The sequence below is a fragment of the Glycine max genome, chromosome 13 (genome assembly GCF_000004515.6).
Source record: "Glycine max cultivar Williams 82 chromosome 13, Glycine_max_v4.0, whole genome shotgun sequence".
NCBI lineage: Eukaryota > Viridiplantae > Streptophyta > Magnoliopsida > Fabales > Fabaceae > Glycine > Glycine max.
The window spans coordinates 2,320,907-2,336,026 of record NC_038249.2 but is presented as its reverse complement, the minus strand read 5'-3'; the positions used below and the strand labels follow the sequence as shown (position 1 = coordinate 2,336,026).

Here is a 15,120-nt window from a genome sequence, read left to right as displayed (position 1 = left end):
ATAAAAAATTACACGATGCATAATTATTTTTATATTTTTCTATAATATTCACATTAAATATTTATAATTTTTATTCCTTAATCAGTGTCTTAAAATGACACTCCTAACAACACCCTTAAAAAACATAGGTGAGGAGAAACTTTATAGGACAATTTTGTAATGTAGTTGTATTGTTTCAACTTACTCTGATGTCAACACAAAAAACAGACATGATCACATGTGATTGCACAAAGCACAATGCATTAGGGTAATGTATGGGTACGCGTGTGCGTGGGGTTAAAAAAGGTGAACGCATTCACGAGGAATAGGGTTAGAGTGGTGTGAGTATCGAGAATTGGGGTGCCCCAAGAAAGAAGCAACCACCTTTCACCTTTGGTTCTTTTCTCATGCATTGGAATAATACACGTTTGTTCAGAGACAGAGAGAGATCCCCTTGATAAAAGGTCATGCCAGAATTTAAAAATTTGAGTCCAAACAAAAGGGGCATACAGTTCAGTAATTAGGTCAGTTTCACAATTTTGTGAGTCAATTTCTTACACGTTTTAATGTAAATTTGTACTTAAAATACTGGCATTTTAATTATATTTATATATATTAATTCAAATTTCATTTATTATGCAATTTTTAAATAGGAAGTTCTTTTAATTAAATATTAATATATGAATATTTATTTAAAATTCGATTACACATTTAATGCAAGCTGGTTATTGTTGAAAATAATATGAAAAAAATTCGACCAAAGCTTTGTCATGAGTCTTGCTGGGAGCTGATAACATTTTTTTATTAAAAATTACATTGAAAATATACTTCTATTGAAGTTTTAATTTAATTTATATTAATCGTGAATATAATTAAATACTTTTGACCAAATATATTAATGAATGAGATAAGGTGTGTGTTTTTGAAATGGACTAACGTTTTAGAATGAGATAACAATAGTAGTTTATGCATCTTTTAGCACTTTTTTATTTATTTAATTTTTAGCTCCAACACAGGTACAAAAAGGCTACTATAAACACGAAGGACCTGATAAAATATTAAATTAATCTTCTATTTAAAAAGTTTTACATATAAATTAAATTCCATTCTAAAAATTATCATAATTAAGAATATGCAAATAACATTTATTTAATAAAAAGTTGTAACTTTATTTCTTTATCTGAGTACCTTTTCTTTTCTGTTACCGATCAACTTTGTCTTGGATATTACACGGAACCAAACAAAACAACGTATACCCTTCTCTTATTTCCCTTTCAATTTTCACCCTTACTCACTGTTTCTCCTACCTTACCACTTTGTCCCTCTGCTTCTCACTGTGAAACTTCGTTATCTTTTCCCTTCATTTTTACCTATACCACTTTACTTTGCTTTCATTCTCCCGTACCCTATCAACTCCACTTTCCTCTTTTCCCTCTCTCTCTCTCTCTCTACCTCACACATCACACATTCTCATCCTCTTTTTAAGTCCTCCCACCTCCAAAGCTGAGAGAGCCACAACACAACCAAAAGCCTATTCACTTGGTCAATCATTCTCTCACTTAGCAAACAAACACTGTGTGTAGCTGCAATGGAAGTAAGTCATAATAAGTCTTTGTATTGTTATAACTACTTATATTTTGTTATGCTACTGGTTTATTTTTAACTTTGATATTTTTGTGGGTGGTTGATAATAGATGTTGAAGATTCCGTACCAATTAGTAATATAGTGTATAAAATCAACATTTGTTAGGCTACTTTTTATTTAACTTTGATTTTTGTGGGAATAGTTGATATTAATTACACGTTAAAGATTCCATATCAACTAGTAATATGAGTAAATCAAAGTATATATAAAAACATTAGTGACATAATAATTTTTATAAGTTTGTTACTAAATTTTTTGTGATGAAAAAGTAATTTTTTGTTTCTAATGTATTAATTTCCTGTGTATATAGGAGTATTACTACCAGAGACATCACGTGCCAGCATTTGGGAGCTGGGATTGGAATGATAATCTTCCTTTTACACAATGCTTTGAGTCTGCAAGACAGGCTGGTTTGCTAAGATATGGTTACTCTGAGTCTGAAGATAGAGATCTTTATGTCACTGGAGACTTGTATGAGAATGATTTTGTCAAACCCGCTGTGATCGTTGTTCCTCGCAGAAGGGTATGTTCTACATTTCTTATTTTTTATGATTCAATTTTCTTTTTTTCTTCATCGGGTATGTTCTATATGCAACTTCTTCTTTTTCTCTGCTTCTATATGCCACTAAATCAACTTAAATAAGTATGATTGGCAATGAAAATAAGAATATACAAAATTATTTTTTTATGCATTATAGAAGTTCTTTCCTATAATCTTTTGAAAAGAATGAAGTGTTTAAATTGTTAAAAATTAATTGCTTTGCTTTCAATATATTCACGGGAGGATATTTGTAAGGGACATATTTTGAGTGTAATTTTTTTATATTCTTTTCTAATGGGAATTTGAGTTTTATTTTGATAAATTGTGTAACATGAAGTTTACACTAAACGTTATTACACCTTGTTAGGGTGAAATTTTGATTTTGAATGAAGAATAGTAAAATATCAAAGGAAACTGCAACTAATTGATTTTTGTACATTTAGAAGCGACCTTCGGGCTACATTAATTTGAAGTTGGACAAATTTTTTGACGGGAAATGTTAGTATAATACGTTTTAACGTACTCTTTAAGTCTGTATTAATTTTGGATGAAGCATGAGTTTTAATTTTAGTAAGTAGTAAAAAAATGTGTTGAAATGTAGTTTATATTTCTTTCCCTGTTTTCATTCCCCATCGTCTCGTTGCTTATTATTAGCTGAAAGCTGAAACAAGAGATTTTCTAGAACAAGTTAATCTTCACTTGTCATTAATATTGTATGAGTCATTCACTTTAATGTCCGATTTTTAAAGTGATTAAAGTGACAATTCAAATGTAGTTCTATAAAACATCGGTGTGTACAATATTATAGGCACTGATCCACCCCTTTTAACACGCTTCATTGTCTTCTGAGTCTTTTTTATATTATCTTGTGAGGTTGTGCTTAATCACGATAAAGGGTCTTCTATTTTTCAATTTTAATTTTGTAAAACGACGTATGGCACCTCAAAAGAAGGTGAAAATTAATTAATGACTAGTAAACGAAGTTCCAATGTTTTCCATGCATATCCATAGTCATCCTAATGATCGGGTTAGGCCGTGAGTGTTGAAAAACAAAACAACTTTGTTACTTCTTTCTCTAAGGTTACACTTTATACTTTATAGACACACTTTATAGTGGGCCCAGCTATATTGAATTGAATGAGATTCATGATTCACGCGACAGGGTGAGAAATTATTATATCAGGAGCTTTTTCACGAGCACACAGATTGTTTGTGACGTTGTACATCTCACACTTATTAACAATTTTATAATAACATCTTTTGATAATAAACTATGATTAAAAATGACTTAGTGCAATGGGTGCAATTTAGGCTTTATTGTCCATGTCAATTGGTCACTAAAAACAAAGACAATGGGATCCATCGGTATCATAACTAGGCAATAAAGTAATCAAAGTTGAAATTGCGATATAATGATGAGTAATGACACACACCAGGCTAGGTAAGCATTCATGTGGTAGATGCCAGACATGTAACTTCAAAGAGGTAACTTTTATTTTTTTTTCTGATGGAATTTTTATTTTGTTGTTGACACTATTGTAGGAAAAGGTACGTTGCCAGAATGAAAAAGACGAAAAAAAGCAGAATTGGGTGAGTAATGTGAAGGAGCTACCTAGCCCAACTAGTCCAATTCAAAGACCAAAACCAAAGCCGGTGGATGAGGACTTGTACAAGATCTCACCAGAGCTTCTTTATGCCAAAAATAGGAAGGTCTTACTCGTAGCCCAACCCCCCCCCCCGACACACACACACACACAATACCCTTTTGCTTTTTTCTCCACTAAACACATTTTTTGTGTTGATCTTTATTACTTTCATAATGTCAAATTCATTGCATATTCAGTCCTTTGCTATTTGCATCTTTAGCAAAAGTTTTGATAAAATCCCTTTTCTAATTTTATTTTGCCTTTTGCTTTTGTTTAATGCAGAAGAGAGGGTTGTGTTTCTTTCCAAGCTGCTTGATGCCAACTTGCATTGCTTGAGATCCAAGGAAATTTGAGGAGCCAATGTACATATAAGTGAAATAGATGATAGATACTTGATTGAATGATATTTATTTACAACGGGACCTAGAAGATTATCATTATATATTGTCACATGATTATTGTGGCAAGGACTTTGTTGTTTATTCTTTAGACTTAAACCGTTTAGTTTTTGCTGGGGTGTTTTTAATTAGTCTTTGATGTACTTTGGGGTGAATCATTGTTAGGAATTGAACTTTGGAAGTAAAAGCTCTGTGACCAGAAGTTTAAAGGAAAAAAGGGTTTAAAAAGTTTTTGTTCCTGTAAGATAATCTGATGAATATTCTCCTCACTGAAGCTCCATGTATGTTCTTGATTTAGAGTTAAGGGGGAATGCTAGAGGCCCTTGTATACTAAAATTGGACTTTGTATATAACAATGTTGATAGCATGCAGGTTATTAATTCAATTAAAGTCAAAATTAATTTTGTTTTGACTTTGGTTTATGGCATTGGGATTTAATTGCATCCTTTCGTAAAGTTAATAGGGCCAAATCAAAGTAATAGATTTGTGGTGTGAAAAAACCAGTACTGTTAGTTAGGAGGGGTGTGTGTAGGCTGTGTATATTAATTTTCGTTTGATTATGTAACCAAATAACCTCTATAACCAGTGTCTTGGATTTTTACCAAATGAAATCAGTACACCCAATCCAATATTTACCATGTCTTTATGAGGTAGCCAGTTCAGTCTAGCTATGAATTCAGTGTGTTTGGATAACACTAAGAAACAATTCTATTTCTCCAAATTATGGTGGTATATGAAAAAGTAAAAATAACTATTTATTGATTTATTTTCACCATAAAAAATAATTATTTATTTTTCATCAGGAATCTAATCTAAACACACTATTAATCATTCAAGTAATTTGAATGCAAAATTCTATTTGTAGATTTGTCTTCACCATGAAAAATAATTATTTTTCACAACGAATCTAATATAAACACAATTAATCATTCGAGTAATTTGAATACAAAATTGACATCTAGTCATCATAATTAATCAAGGGTAATTTTTTTTTACTAAGGTTAATTCTAAAATTTCATCTATAAAGGCTATATTTGTAACACCCAGTTTTTGGTAAATAAATATATATTGATATTTATTAAGCATGTATTTTGAGTTTTTTTATAATTAATTGAATTAAGTAAATATTTTGGGTGAGATATTGGGCTGAAATTGAGTTTTAATGATTAGTCATGTGAATCAGAAATTAATAAAAAGTTTTTAGAAATTAAAGAATAGAGATAAAATAGTTTTTGTTAATTAAAATAAGGGTTTCATAGTATTAGAAAATAAATAGAGTAAAATAATATTTTAGAAAATAAAGAGATGTTTTAATAGATTATTTATTTAATAAAAAGTAAAATAGAGTTCATTTTTATAAAATAATAAAATAAATAAAAATAGGATAAATTATAGGCTCAGAGTACTCAGGCGTATAAATAGTCTTTTTAACGTCGGAGTAGTTTCCATAAACCTATGTATGTTCTTTGCTCTCTCTTTCCCTTTCAAAACTCTCTTTTTTCCATGTACATCCAAATTTGTCCAAGTAAAACTACGATTACAGACTCGTTAACCGTGGGATCATCCTAAAATTCGGACATCACCTTGGGAACTCATTTTCACACACTCCCACCATAGGGGTTTGTAAAATAATGTTTGTAGAGAGAGAGAGAGAGATATACTCCTCTCATAGAGACAGTGAAATTGATACTCAAATTCCTTCTCCTTCTCTGTAAGGCTTGAAAATCCTAGCAAAAAAATCAGAAGAAAAACTTATGGAATTTTAGGGAACTGCTAGAGATGTCGTTATCACTGTAGAATTACTCACATGAGCCCACTTAGAGGTAAAAAAATGAGTTATTCACGCTTGGAGGTTAAAATGAACATGTGTAAGGATCCCTATAGGATCAATTTTGGATTATTTTTGGATGTTTTATAAAATTCAATTATGTTCTCTTGCTTTTAATTTTGGAAATGACTGTATTTGACAGACCAATTGATATTCCGATGTGAAATTGTGAAATTGATGTGTTCTATTCCCTTGTTTCATGCTTTAAAAATTTATCTATGATTATAATGTGTGTCTTTCTCTTATTTCTTGTACCTATAAATTGTACGTTTGATTGCTTTATTATTATGAATTGAGTGCGCTTTCAGTATATTTGTGACACAAGATATTTATTTGATTTTAATATACTATTGTTCAATTAATTATCAACAATATCTGTATTTTTCTTATTGATGATGATCAGAAATATTTTTATATAATAGTCCATGGTACCACGCGAATATGCAGGGTTGCCCTTAGTTCTTGAATCAATTGGGTAATCATAAAGCTATATAAAGAATAGGACAAGATATACTAGATTAGTGTGAGAATTAGATTGTTGGAAACGTTCTTTGTCATGTTTTGGTCTCATAAGCTTATTACATGTTGATGATTATATAACACACACACACACACACACACACAAAACACACACACACACACACACACACACACACACACATATGTATATGAATTTTTAAAATAAATTAGGAATTAATAGTTCAAATAGTAAAATTAAATTGAAGGAAATTAATATATTAAGATTCAACAATAAATACTTTTAATGCATTTTTAGTTTAATTATTTATTCACTCTTTTTTAATTCAAAATAATATAGTTCAATTTAATATATACATGTTTTGTGTCATGTAAATATTAATACTATGTGATGTGTATATGATTCATGAGGTGTGATAGCATGTTGATTTGGAATTATAACATTGTGATTGAGATTGGGTGTATGTGATAAATTGAGTATGTGTTGAATTGTAAGATACATGTGTAAGACCCTTTAACATGTTGCTTTCGGATTATAACATTGTGATTGAGATTGGGTGTATGTGATAAATTGAGTATGTGTTGAATTGTAAGATACATGTGTATTGAGATGTTGTACGCATTGAGTTGTAAGCCATGAATTGTACAATCACACAACTGTAAGACCCTTTAACATATTGCTTTGGGATTATAACACTATGATTGAGATTGGATGTACGTGATAAATTGAGTGTGTGTTGAATTGTAAGATACATGTGTACTGAGATGTTGTACGCATTGAGCTATGAGCCATGAATTGTACAATCACACAACTATAAGACCCTTTAACATATTGCTTTGGGATTATAACACTGTGATTGGGATTGGATGCATGTGATAAATTGAGTATGTGTTGAATTGTAAGATACATGTGTATTGAGATGTTGCATGCATTGAGTTGTGAGCTATGAATTGTACAATCACACAACTGTAAGACCCTTTAATATGTTACTTTGGGATTATAACATTGTGATTGAGATTGAGTGTATGTGATAAAATGAGTATGTGTTGAATTGTAGGATACATGTGTATTGAGATGTTGTATGCATTGAGTTGTGAGCTATGAACTGTACAATCACACAATTGTAAGACCCTTTAAGGACAACGGGTTAATGCGCGACGAGTTTTATGATGGGCTCCACTATAGGAACCCGATGAGTCTAATCACTTTGAGGCATAACGAGTTAAAATGATTTTGAAAACAATTGAGTAATTGTGTGTATTGCATAGTTCATAGGTAGAGTCCATGTGTTAAAATATTTTTTTGGGTTGGACCTGAATCAGGAGGGAGAGGTCTCAACGAACTTCTCGAAGTCTAGGCCTTGGGGTAAATACATTTTGAGTGCTCCTTTAAGCCTCTGTCAATCCCACATGATTGGAGCATTCTCGCAAAAATAGCGTGGTCCTGACTGGTCTCTCTATGATTTCACCTAGTGAGAGAGAATTGACTTACCAGTGTGTGGTCTGTCATGTCATGTACTCCTGGGCGCTTGACTAGGTTTTTCACTAACATGGTATCATATTGCATCTAGGATTTTGTCTTAGTATATCTGTTACATATTGCTCGTGTATTGATCATTATTAACTGGTTGAGTGATATTGTTTTTGATCCTTGAGTACGTGAATGATGTGAAAATGTGAGATGTGTTGTGTTGAGACGTGATGTTATACAATAAGTGGTGGAATGACATGAGTTGTATTTCATTTATATGATATGTATACGACATGTTGTCTTGTTTCTCTCTATTAGCTAGGAATGTGATAACTCACTCCCTGTGTGTTGTTTGTGTTTGGATCCTGTAATGATCTCGAACCTTGTGTTCATGAGAGCAGATGGTTAGGTGAATGATTATGGAGAACCTCATGCTAAAGGATGGGGGGACACCTTGCTTTGATAGAATGTGACATCAGGGCTTACGATTTTATGTTTTTTTTACCATATGCTAGTTTGAGATATGTAGTTGAACATGATTTACTTCTATGTTTCTCATTGGAATTTCAATTGTAATACTAGTACGATCATTGTTTGGAGCTGGACCATGTTTTTATATTATTACTGATAAGTTTTAACTTGGTTAATTAGGGAATGTGAACTTTTTACTCCGTTGAGAAGTTTTATATTGAGTTGTGAAGTAAATCTTTTTTTATATTACTCCTGCTATTTTATGTTTCCTTTCACTATATGTATGTTGGGTTAAAGGGTGTCATAATATTATTCTAATAAAAAATTTTAAATAGGGATATGTGTGAAAATTTTGAAAGGAGTCCCTGCTTTTGTTGAAACATATGTTCTTCTTTTATCCCCTTTATGAATAGGGACTTCGCACTTCATATGGTTTAGGACTTTTGATGAAATCATTTCCATGTAACTCCTTCCTTTTCAAGAGTATTTTCTTCTTTTCTTGTGTAGGGCCTACTGTTGTTGTTGGTAAGCGACAAAGGTCGGTCTGTTACAATTTGTAGACTAGCTAGTTATGCATATTTATATACACATTCTTGTCACAGGAAAAATTAGTCAATCAAATCTACTAATACTTTAACATAATTTGAAAACAAAATTCAAACAATTAACATTGAGAAAGGAAATGTACTCTCAACTATGGGTTCCCAAACTACTAGCGAAAGTGTGAAAAAATTGATAAAATAAAACTTAAAGGAAATCAACACTATTGTTATTGTTACTTTTGAATGCCACAACGAAAACACAATTTTGTTGTGGTCTTTGTCCAAACACTCAGTGGAATCACAATTTCATAGTGTGTCTTTGTCTAGATTCATCTTGGCCTTCCGACAAAGAAAGAGATTGTAGTGACATCAAATGCAAGTTCCAAGGTAAGGTTGACATGGTTGATAGATCTATATCAGAGATATATTGAGTCAGAATCCTATGTTTGGGCTACCACGAGCTATCTCTTGTACTTGATCGATAATATGATATTTGTTGACAAAAGCTCGACTCACGTTCATGTCACCTACCTCCAATGCCTTGACAACCTGACTGCTTGTCACGAGTACGCATGGGGAGTAGTTGTATTGGCATACATCTATGACCCTCTCTCCTATGCGAGCTTGTAGGACAAGAAGCAGCGTGGGGGTTATATGACGTTACTCATGGTAATGAAGTTATTTTAGTATTTGAGCTTGTATTGCAATTATTTTTTATTAATATTTTTTATTCTTGTACTTAAATGAAATTTGATTTTTACAGGCATGGGTGTTTGAGCATCTTCCCAATGTTGGTTACTTGGAGCCAAATGATTACATTGATAAGGACCCGTTAGCCACTAAATGGAAGCCATTGAGAGGTAGCGAACATGCGCTTCTGATGAAGGAGAGATTGGATGAGCTACGAATGGATGTTGTCATATGGTGTCCATAGAAGGACCATAGGCGTGTGAGACCCTTCGTAGAGAAAACACTTTACTCCGGTTTCATTAGATGTAGGACTGACGTGAGGGTACTAAGGCAGTTTGGCCTGGTACAAACAATTCCACGCCAACCACCTCCCTGTCGTACATGTGAACTTTGTGATAAGATTGGGGGGGGAGGGGGAGGGGGGAGTGACAACAACATATCATTCCTTAGGGCAATGTTATGCCATCTGAGGATTCCTAAACTTGCATCTCTGACTATTTGCCTTATTTTTACAAGGTTTTACACCCTTATGTCATGTTGTTGGTGGAAGGATGGGCACAATGTAGTCCTGTGCGTTTACCACCCATTCCATGACAGTCACAACCTGGGCAGTCATTGGCAAACAGGTGGAGACTACTTTTGCTAGGTAATACAAATTGAATTTTGTTGATTTTTTTTCTCAAAATTGTCATTGGAAAAATAGTTATTAATTGTAATTGTTGCTATTGTAGGATTGATTCCAGATGTTGTCAACAGTTATGCAGAGCTTGTTAGACCTCAAAGTTGTACTAAAGGGTATGAGTCATCATTAACTCATACAACAAACTTTGCAATTGTTGTAGGAGGGTTTAGTAGCCAAGTGCAACTTAGACACACAGAACCTCAAGAAGAGGACTAGCAAGGGTGGTACAGGCGGTTGATAATTGTATTGGACATATATTATTATTATTATTGTTGTTGTTGTTTTTGTTATTGTTATTATTATTCTTGTTGTTGATGTTGTTGTTATTATTATGTGTTGATATAGTATATACAATTTTTTTGATGTTGTTTTGAAAGATTTTTTTTCAAGTTTATGTTGTGGTTGAATTACTTTTATTGTGTTCATCAATTGTTTAAAGAACATGTGCCTAGTAATGTAAGAACAACGACCTCTTCAATTGATTCATAAAACAAACATCAACAACTAAAGAAACACTGATACAAATTTTTCTTAAAAACATAAAAAAACTAGGCACACGGTTTTCATAAAGTAAAAATATGACTACACTTATTTATCATGCATCACAACAATGATCTCATAAGAAGATCTTGGTTTCCTTGGTTTACACACTAGGGCAAATATTTCAATTGAAGATCGATCAAACTTTGCATGCAATACACAACTTTGCATGGAAAGGTGTTCAACATCACCTGTTCCAATTTAGAAAGAGACAAATTTAGTCTCGCACAATGTCTTAGAAATGATATGGAATGAAAACAAATGGAAGCAATTTTGTAAGCATCAGTTGTTGTTGCGTCTACCAAGAAAACTGAATTTGTAGCATGTTTTGAGGCTACAATTCAGGCTAATTGGCTACAGAACTTTATTTCAGGGCTTAGAATTATCGACAGTATTGATAGGCCGCTGAAAATGTATTGTGATAACTCCACAACAATATTTTTCTTTAAGAACGACAAGTACTCTAAGGGTGCTAAGCATATGGAATTGAAGTACTTTGTCGCGAAGTAAGAAGTTCAGAAATAAATAGTGTCAATAGAACATATTAGCACAAACTTTATGATAGCTGACCCTTTGACAAAGGGATTACTGTCGAAGACATTTATAGAACATGTTGAAAGTATGAGCATTATTGTTATTGATGATCATTAAGTGTAATTTAACTTATGCATTTTACTGACACTTGGAGTTCATTTATGACATGTTTCTGATTACCTTTTCTCTATGTTTGCATGCATATTTGTATTAGAGTAATGTTAACATGTTTTGTCTTGAATAAAGGAATTATGTTGGACCAATTATGTACTTCTAAATAATGGTCATATTAAGGAGAAGACTAATTTGTAGTACATAGAAGGGAATGTGTCGATTAAGTGATGTACAACTGCCATGACTCAAATTGATTCCTATTCTTAATCATGAAATTATGATGTACCTAATGTATAGAATGGTTTAGTCATTTTAATGCGCATTATGTTAGTTTAGTCTATTTATTTATTTAGTCCATAATTTTTAGTAATGTCACATGAGCCAAGTGGGAGAATGTTAGAATTAATGTCTCATTTGAGAGGCATGTGACTTATGTAGGGACTAATTAATAAATAATTAATAATTAAGGACTAAATTGTAATTGGGTTAAATAGAAGTTTCTAAAGGTTATTGCTACTTGATGAGAGTAGTGGTTATGAAAGGGGTTAATACCCACTAATGTGAAATGATGTTTCTTTCCTGACAGAAAAGTGTTCTATCTAATCTCTAGTCATCACAAACATAGAGAGACAAAAAGAATAGTCAAGGGAGTGAAATCTTGTTTCTCTCCTCTTCCAAGAAATCAAAGTTCACTGGAGAAAAGCCTCACTATGGAGAAATGTTGCATTTTTTTATCTATTATTTGTAAGAATCATAGGTTTCAAGATCCCATTGGTTTCCTATAATTGTTAATCTAGGAAACCCTTAAAATTTTACATATGAGACTTCTAAACCTACTTGCTACATATGCATGGTGTGAGGCTCTTGAATCTTCTTCTTGGTCCTGGGTCAGAGACTACGGGTGTTCCCTAACCCACTAGGTCAAAGGCTAATCTCGCTCCTGGTGTGTGGCTATCATTGGTCCAAGGAAATTTTGCATTCAGTGGGAACCGAACATAGATTTTTTCACTAAATAAATCATTCTCTCACATGTGAACGCAACTAAGCCTTATTCGGTTGAGCCAACCCTTTTCTTATCTTTATAGGCACATATGAATAAATTGTTTTTTTTCTTGTCTTTCTTGAATCTAGGTGAACGAGTAAATTGTTTTTTCTTGTCTTTCTCATCAAAGTTATCCTCATTTACTTATGATTAGTTTCTCTTCAGATTCAAGTAAATAAAGAGAATAAGGAATTAAAAGATTTATCATATCTTTCTTTTTTGGTTAGCAAGATCTATTTCAATCCTTTAGTGGATATATGTGAGTCAAATTGGAACCTGGAATTTACCTTGAAAGTTGCAAACCATGGTATATTTAATTGCTTTTCTTTTATTCATCATATTATATTTCAACAATTTGGAAAAACTATGTAGTTTTCAAACTTAGGTCCTTGCATCCATAATATGACAAAACAAATAAAGAAGGAAATGCAGAAATGAAGTGATATTTTACTGTTAGTTGGTTGCTTCACTTGATTTATTCATACAAATATCTGACCCTTCATCCTAGTGCAAAATCTTGCACCCGAGCGTGAATTTATTTTTGTTCTTTGCAATTTGGTGCTTCATGCGGTGATAACGAACTTCCTTGATTAAGTTGGGTTCATGCAACTTGTTATTAATTTCCAATTACTCTTGGATAATAAAAATGGATAGTATTTGAAATTGCATTTGACTTTAATTTATATGCACTATTAGTATAAAATATTTTTATATAGGCAACTTTTTTTTGTGATGGATTTTTATGTAGGCATTTAACAATATTTGATCACTTTATCACTTCATATCTTATTCTATATTCAATAATATGATGTGGCTATAAGGTATATCTTTTTTATTGAATGTTTGTATTGTTGAAGATAAACATGTATGCGTGTTATTGTGAGAAATTTTAGGAATTAGCCAAAATGAGTTTAGCTATAACTTTTTCAATACGATTCAAAAATTTGAGTGATGGGTCAAGTGATTTAGTCTTCAAGAGGGGAAATTGCATCTTGACCTTTTGTGGGATTTCAATTTACTAAAGAAAACACTTGATTTAGGGGGAATCTTAAAGAAAATATGAAAAAACTAAAGTAAAAGTTGAATTTGAAAGAAAACAATAAATTAGGCAAAGATAACTGAAAAATAACTTAAAAAATAATTGCATTGATTGGTTGTATTGGTTGAAGGTCCTTACAAACATTTCTGCAACAACTATTTATACTGTAAAATATAAACTAACTTAATCTAAATCATTTTATCCAGATTTGTACACGACTCCTTCATTTTCAACTAATACCACTAGTTTATTCGTGTTTCGGTTAAGTAACCACTTGGCGTACATCCCACGTTCCAATTTTTCAAGAACCACTTCCTAGATCACTAGATCTTCACGTTCACAAGTTATTCCATCTAGAATCCCTTGATTTTAGCCTCAATTCAAACTCTAATGCTGAAGCAATCCTACCCCCAAGGGCATTGGATAGAAGACTCCAAGAAGATTGAGCCAAAGCTGTTGAAGAAGGCCCTAGGGTTCTCATAAGCCTTAGGGTAGATTTTTGGCCCATGAGCTAAGTGTGAGCCCACTTATATTTGTACATATTAGATTAGGGTTTCATTATTTTTGGGCCTTGTATTTAGGGCTCCATAGTGTAGGGAGGGTACCCTAGTAATATAGGAATTTTCAACTCTTGTATTTTAGGGAACCTAGACTAGTTTTTGTATTAGGGATGGTTTTGTAATTTCACATGCATTAAGTGTACTATTTGATGTGTGTGTGTTGGGAGAGAAATTTAATTGAATTGGGTGAAGCCCAATCCAATTAAATTTTGGACCTTCCTAAGGGGGAGGTGAACATTTGCTTGCTACACCCTATTGCCACATCATATAGTCACCCTTTGTGCATGTCCTTCATGCTTTACATGCCTCATGACACCTAAGCACACTTAGTGGAGACTCTTGGAATTGATCTTGGATTAGTGGGCTGAACCATAGTGTTGACCAATCGGCAAGTGTACCAATTTGCATAAGTAGTATTTAAACAGTAAGACCGAGTATCATATTCATAGGGAATTTGATTCACTTAAATTATGTATATTCAGTATGTAAACACTTTTAACTTTGGAAATGAAATAAAAGATTCAATGATGGTTTAATTTTCTGCAATCAATTACTCTACTCATCAACTTACGAAATAAACTCAAAGCGGTAAAAATGTGATAAATATCAAGATAAAAGCGCCGGGGAGTCTTCTACTAAACTTTCTCTTGCCATATAAAATTTTTTTTCTCTATTTAACGTTATTTTAGCGCTCTTGCACCAACTAATTACTCATACCATGATTCCTCACAAGAATAAGCCTAACTCTTTTAGTTTTTGTTCTTGATTCCTCAACAAACTCATTCTAAAAGAGTTGCAGTACGTGCAGTGTGCAAAATATACTAGATTACTGCATTCTATTCCTAGATACAAAGGCCTCTAGCTGCTCTATCAAGTTCTAAGAATTTAAAGCATTTTCCAACACTCAAAATCCTAACTAAA

At 32.4% G+C, this 15,120-nt stretch overlaps 1 protein-coding gene across 1 annotated transcript; it reads left to right on the top strand.

Annotated features, from left to right (window-relative positions):
* The first annotated feature begins 1,328 nt into the window (after positions 1-1,328).
* Positions 1,329-4,437, top strand: LOC100797475 (uncharacterized). Its single transcript, XM_003542132.5, has 4 exons — positions 1,329-1,573; positions 1,935-2,147; positions 3,708-3,875; positions 4,094-4,437. The coding sequence occupies exons 1-4, from the start codon at positions 1,568-1,570 to the stop codon at positions 4,145-4,147; spliced, it is 441 nt and encodes a 146-aa protein (XP_003542180.1). The 5' UTR covers positions 1,329-1,567; the 3' UTR covers positions 4,148-4,437.
* Positions 4,438-15,120: the final 10,683 nt, after the last annotated feature.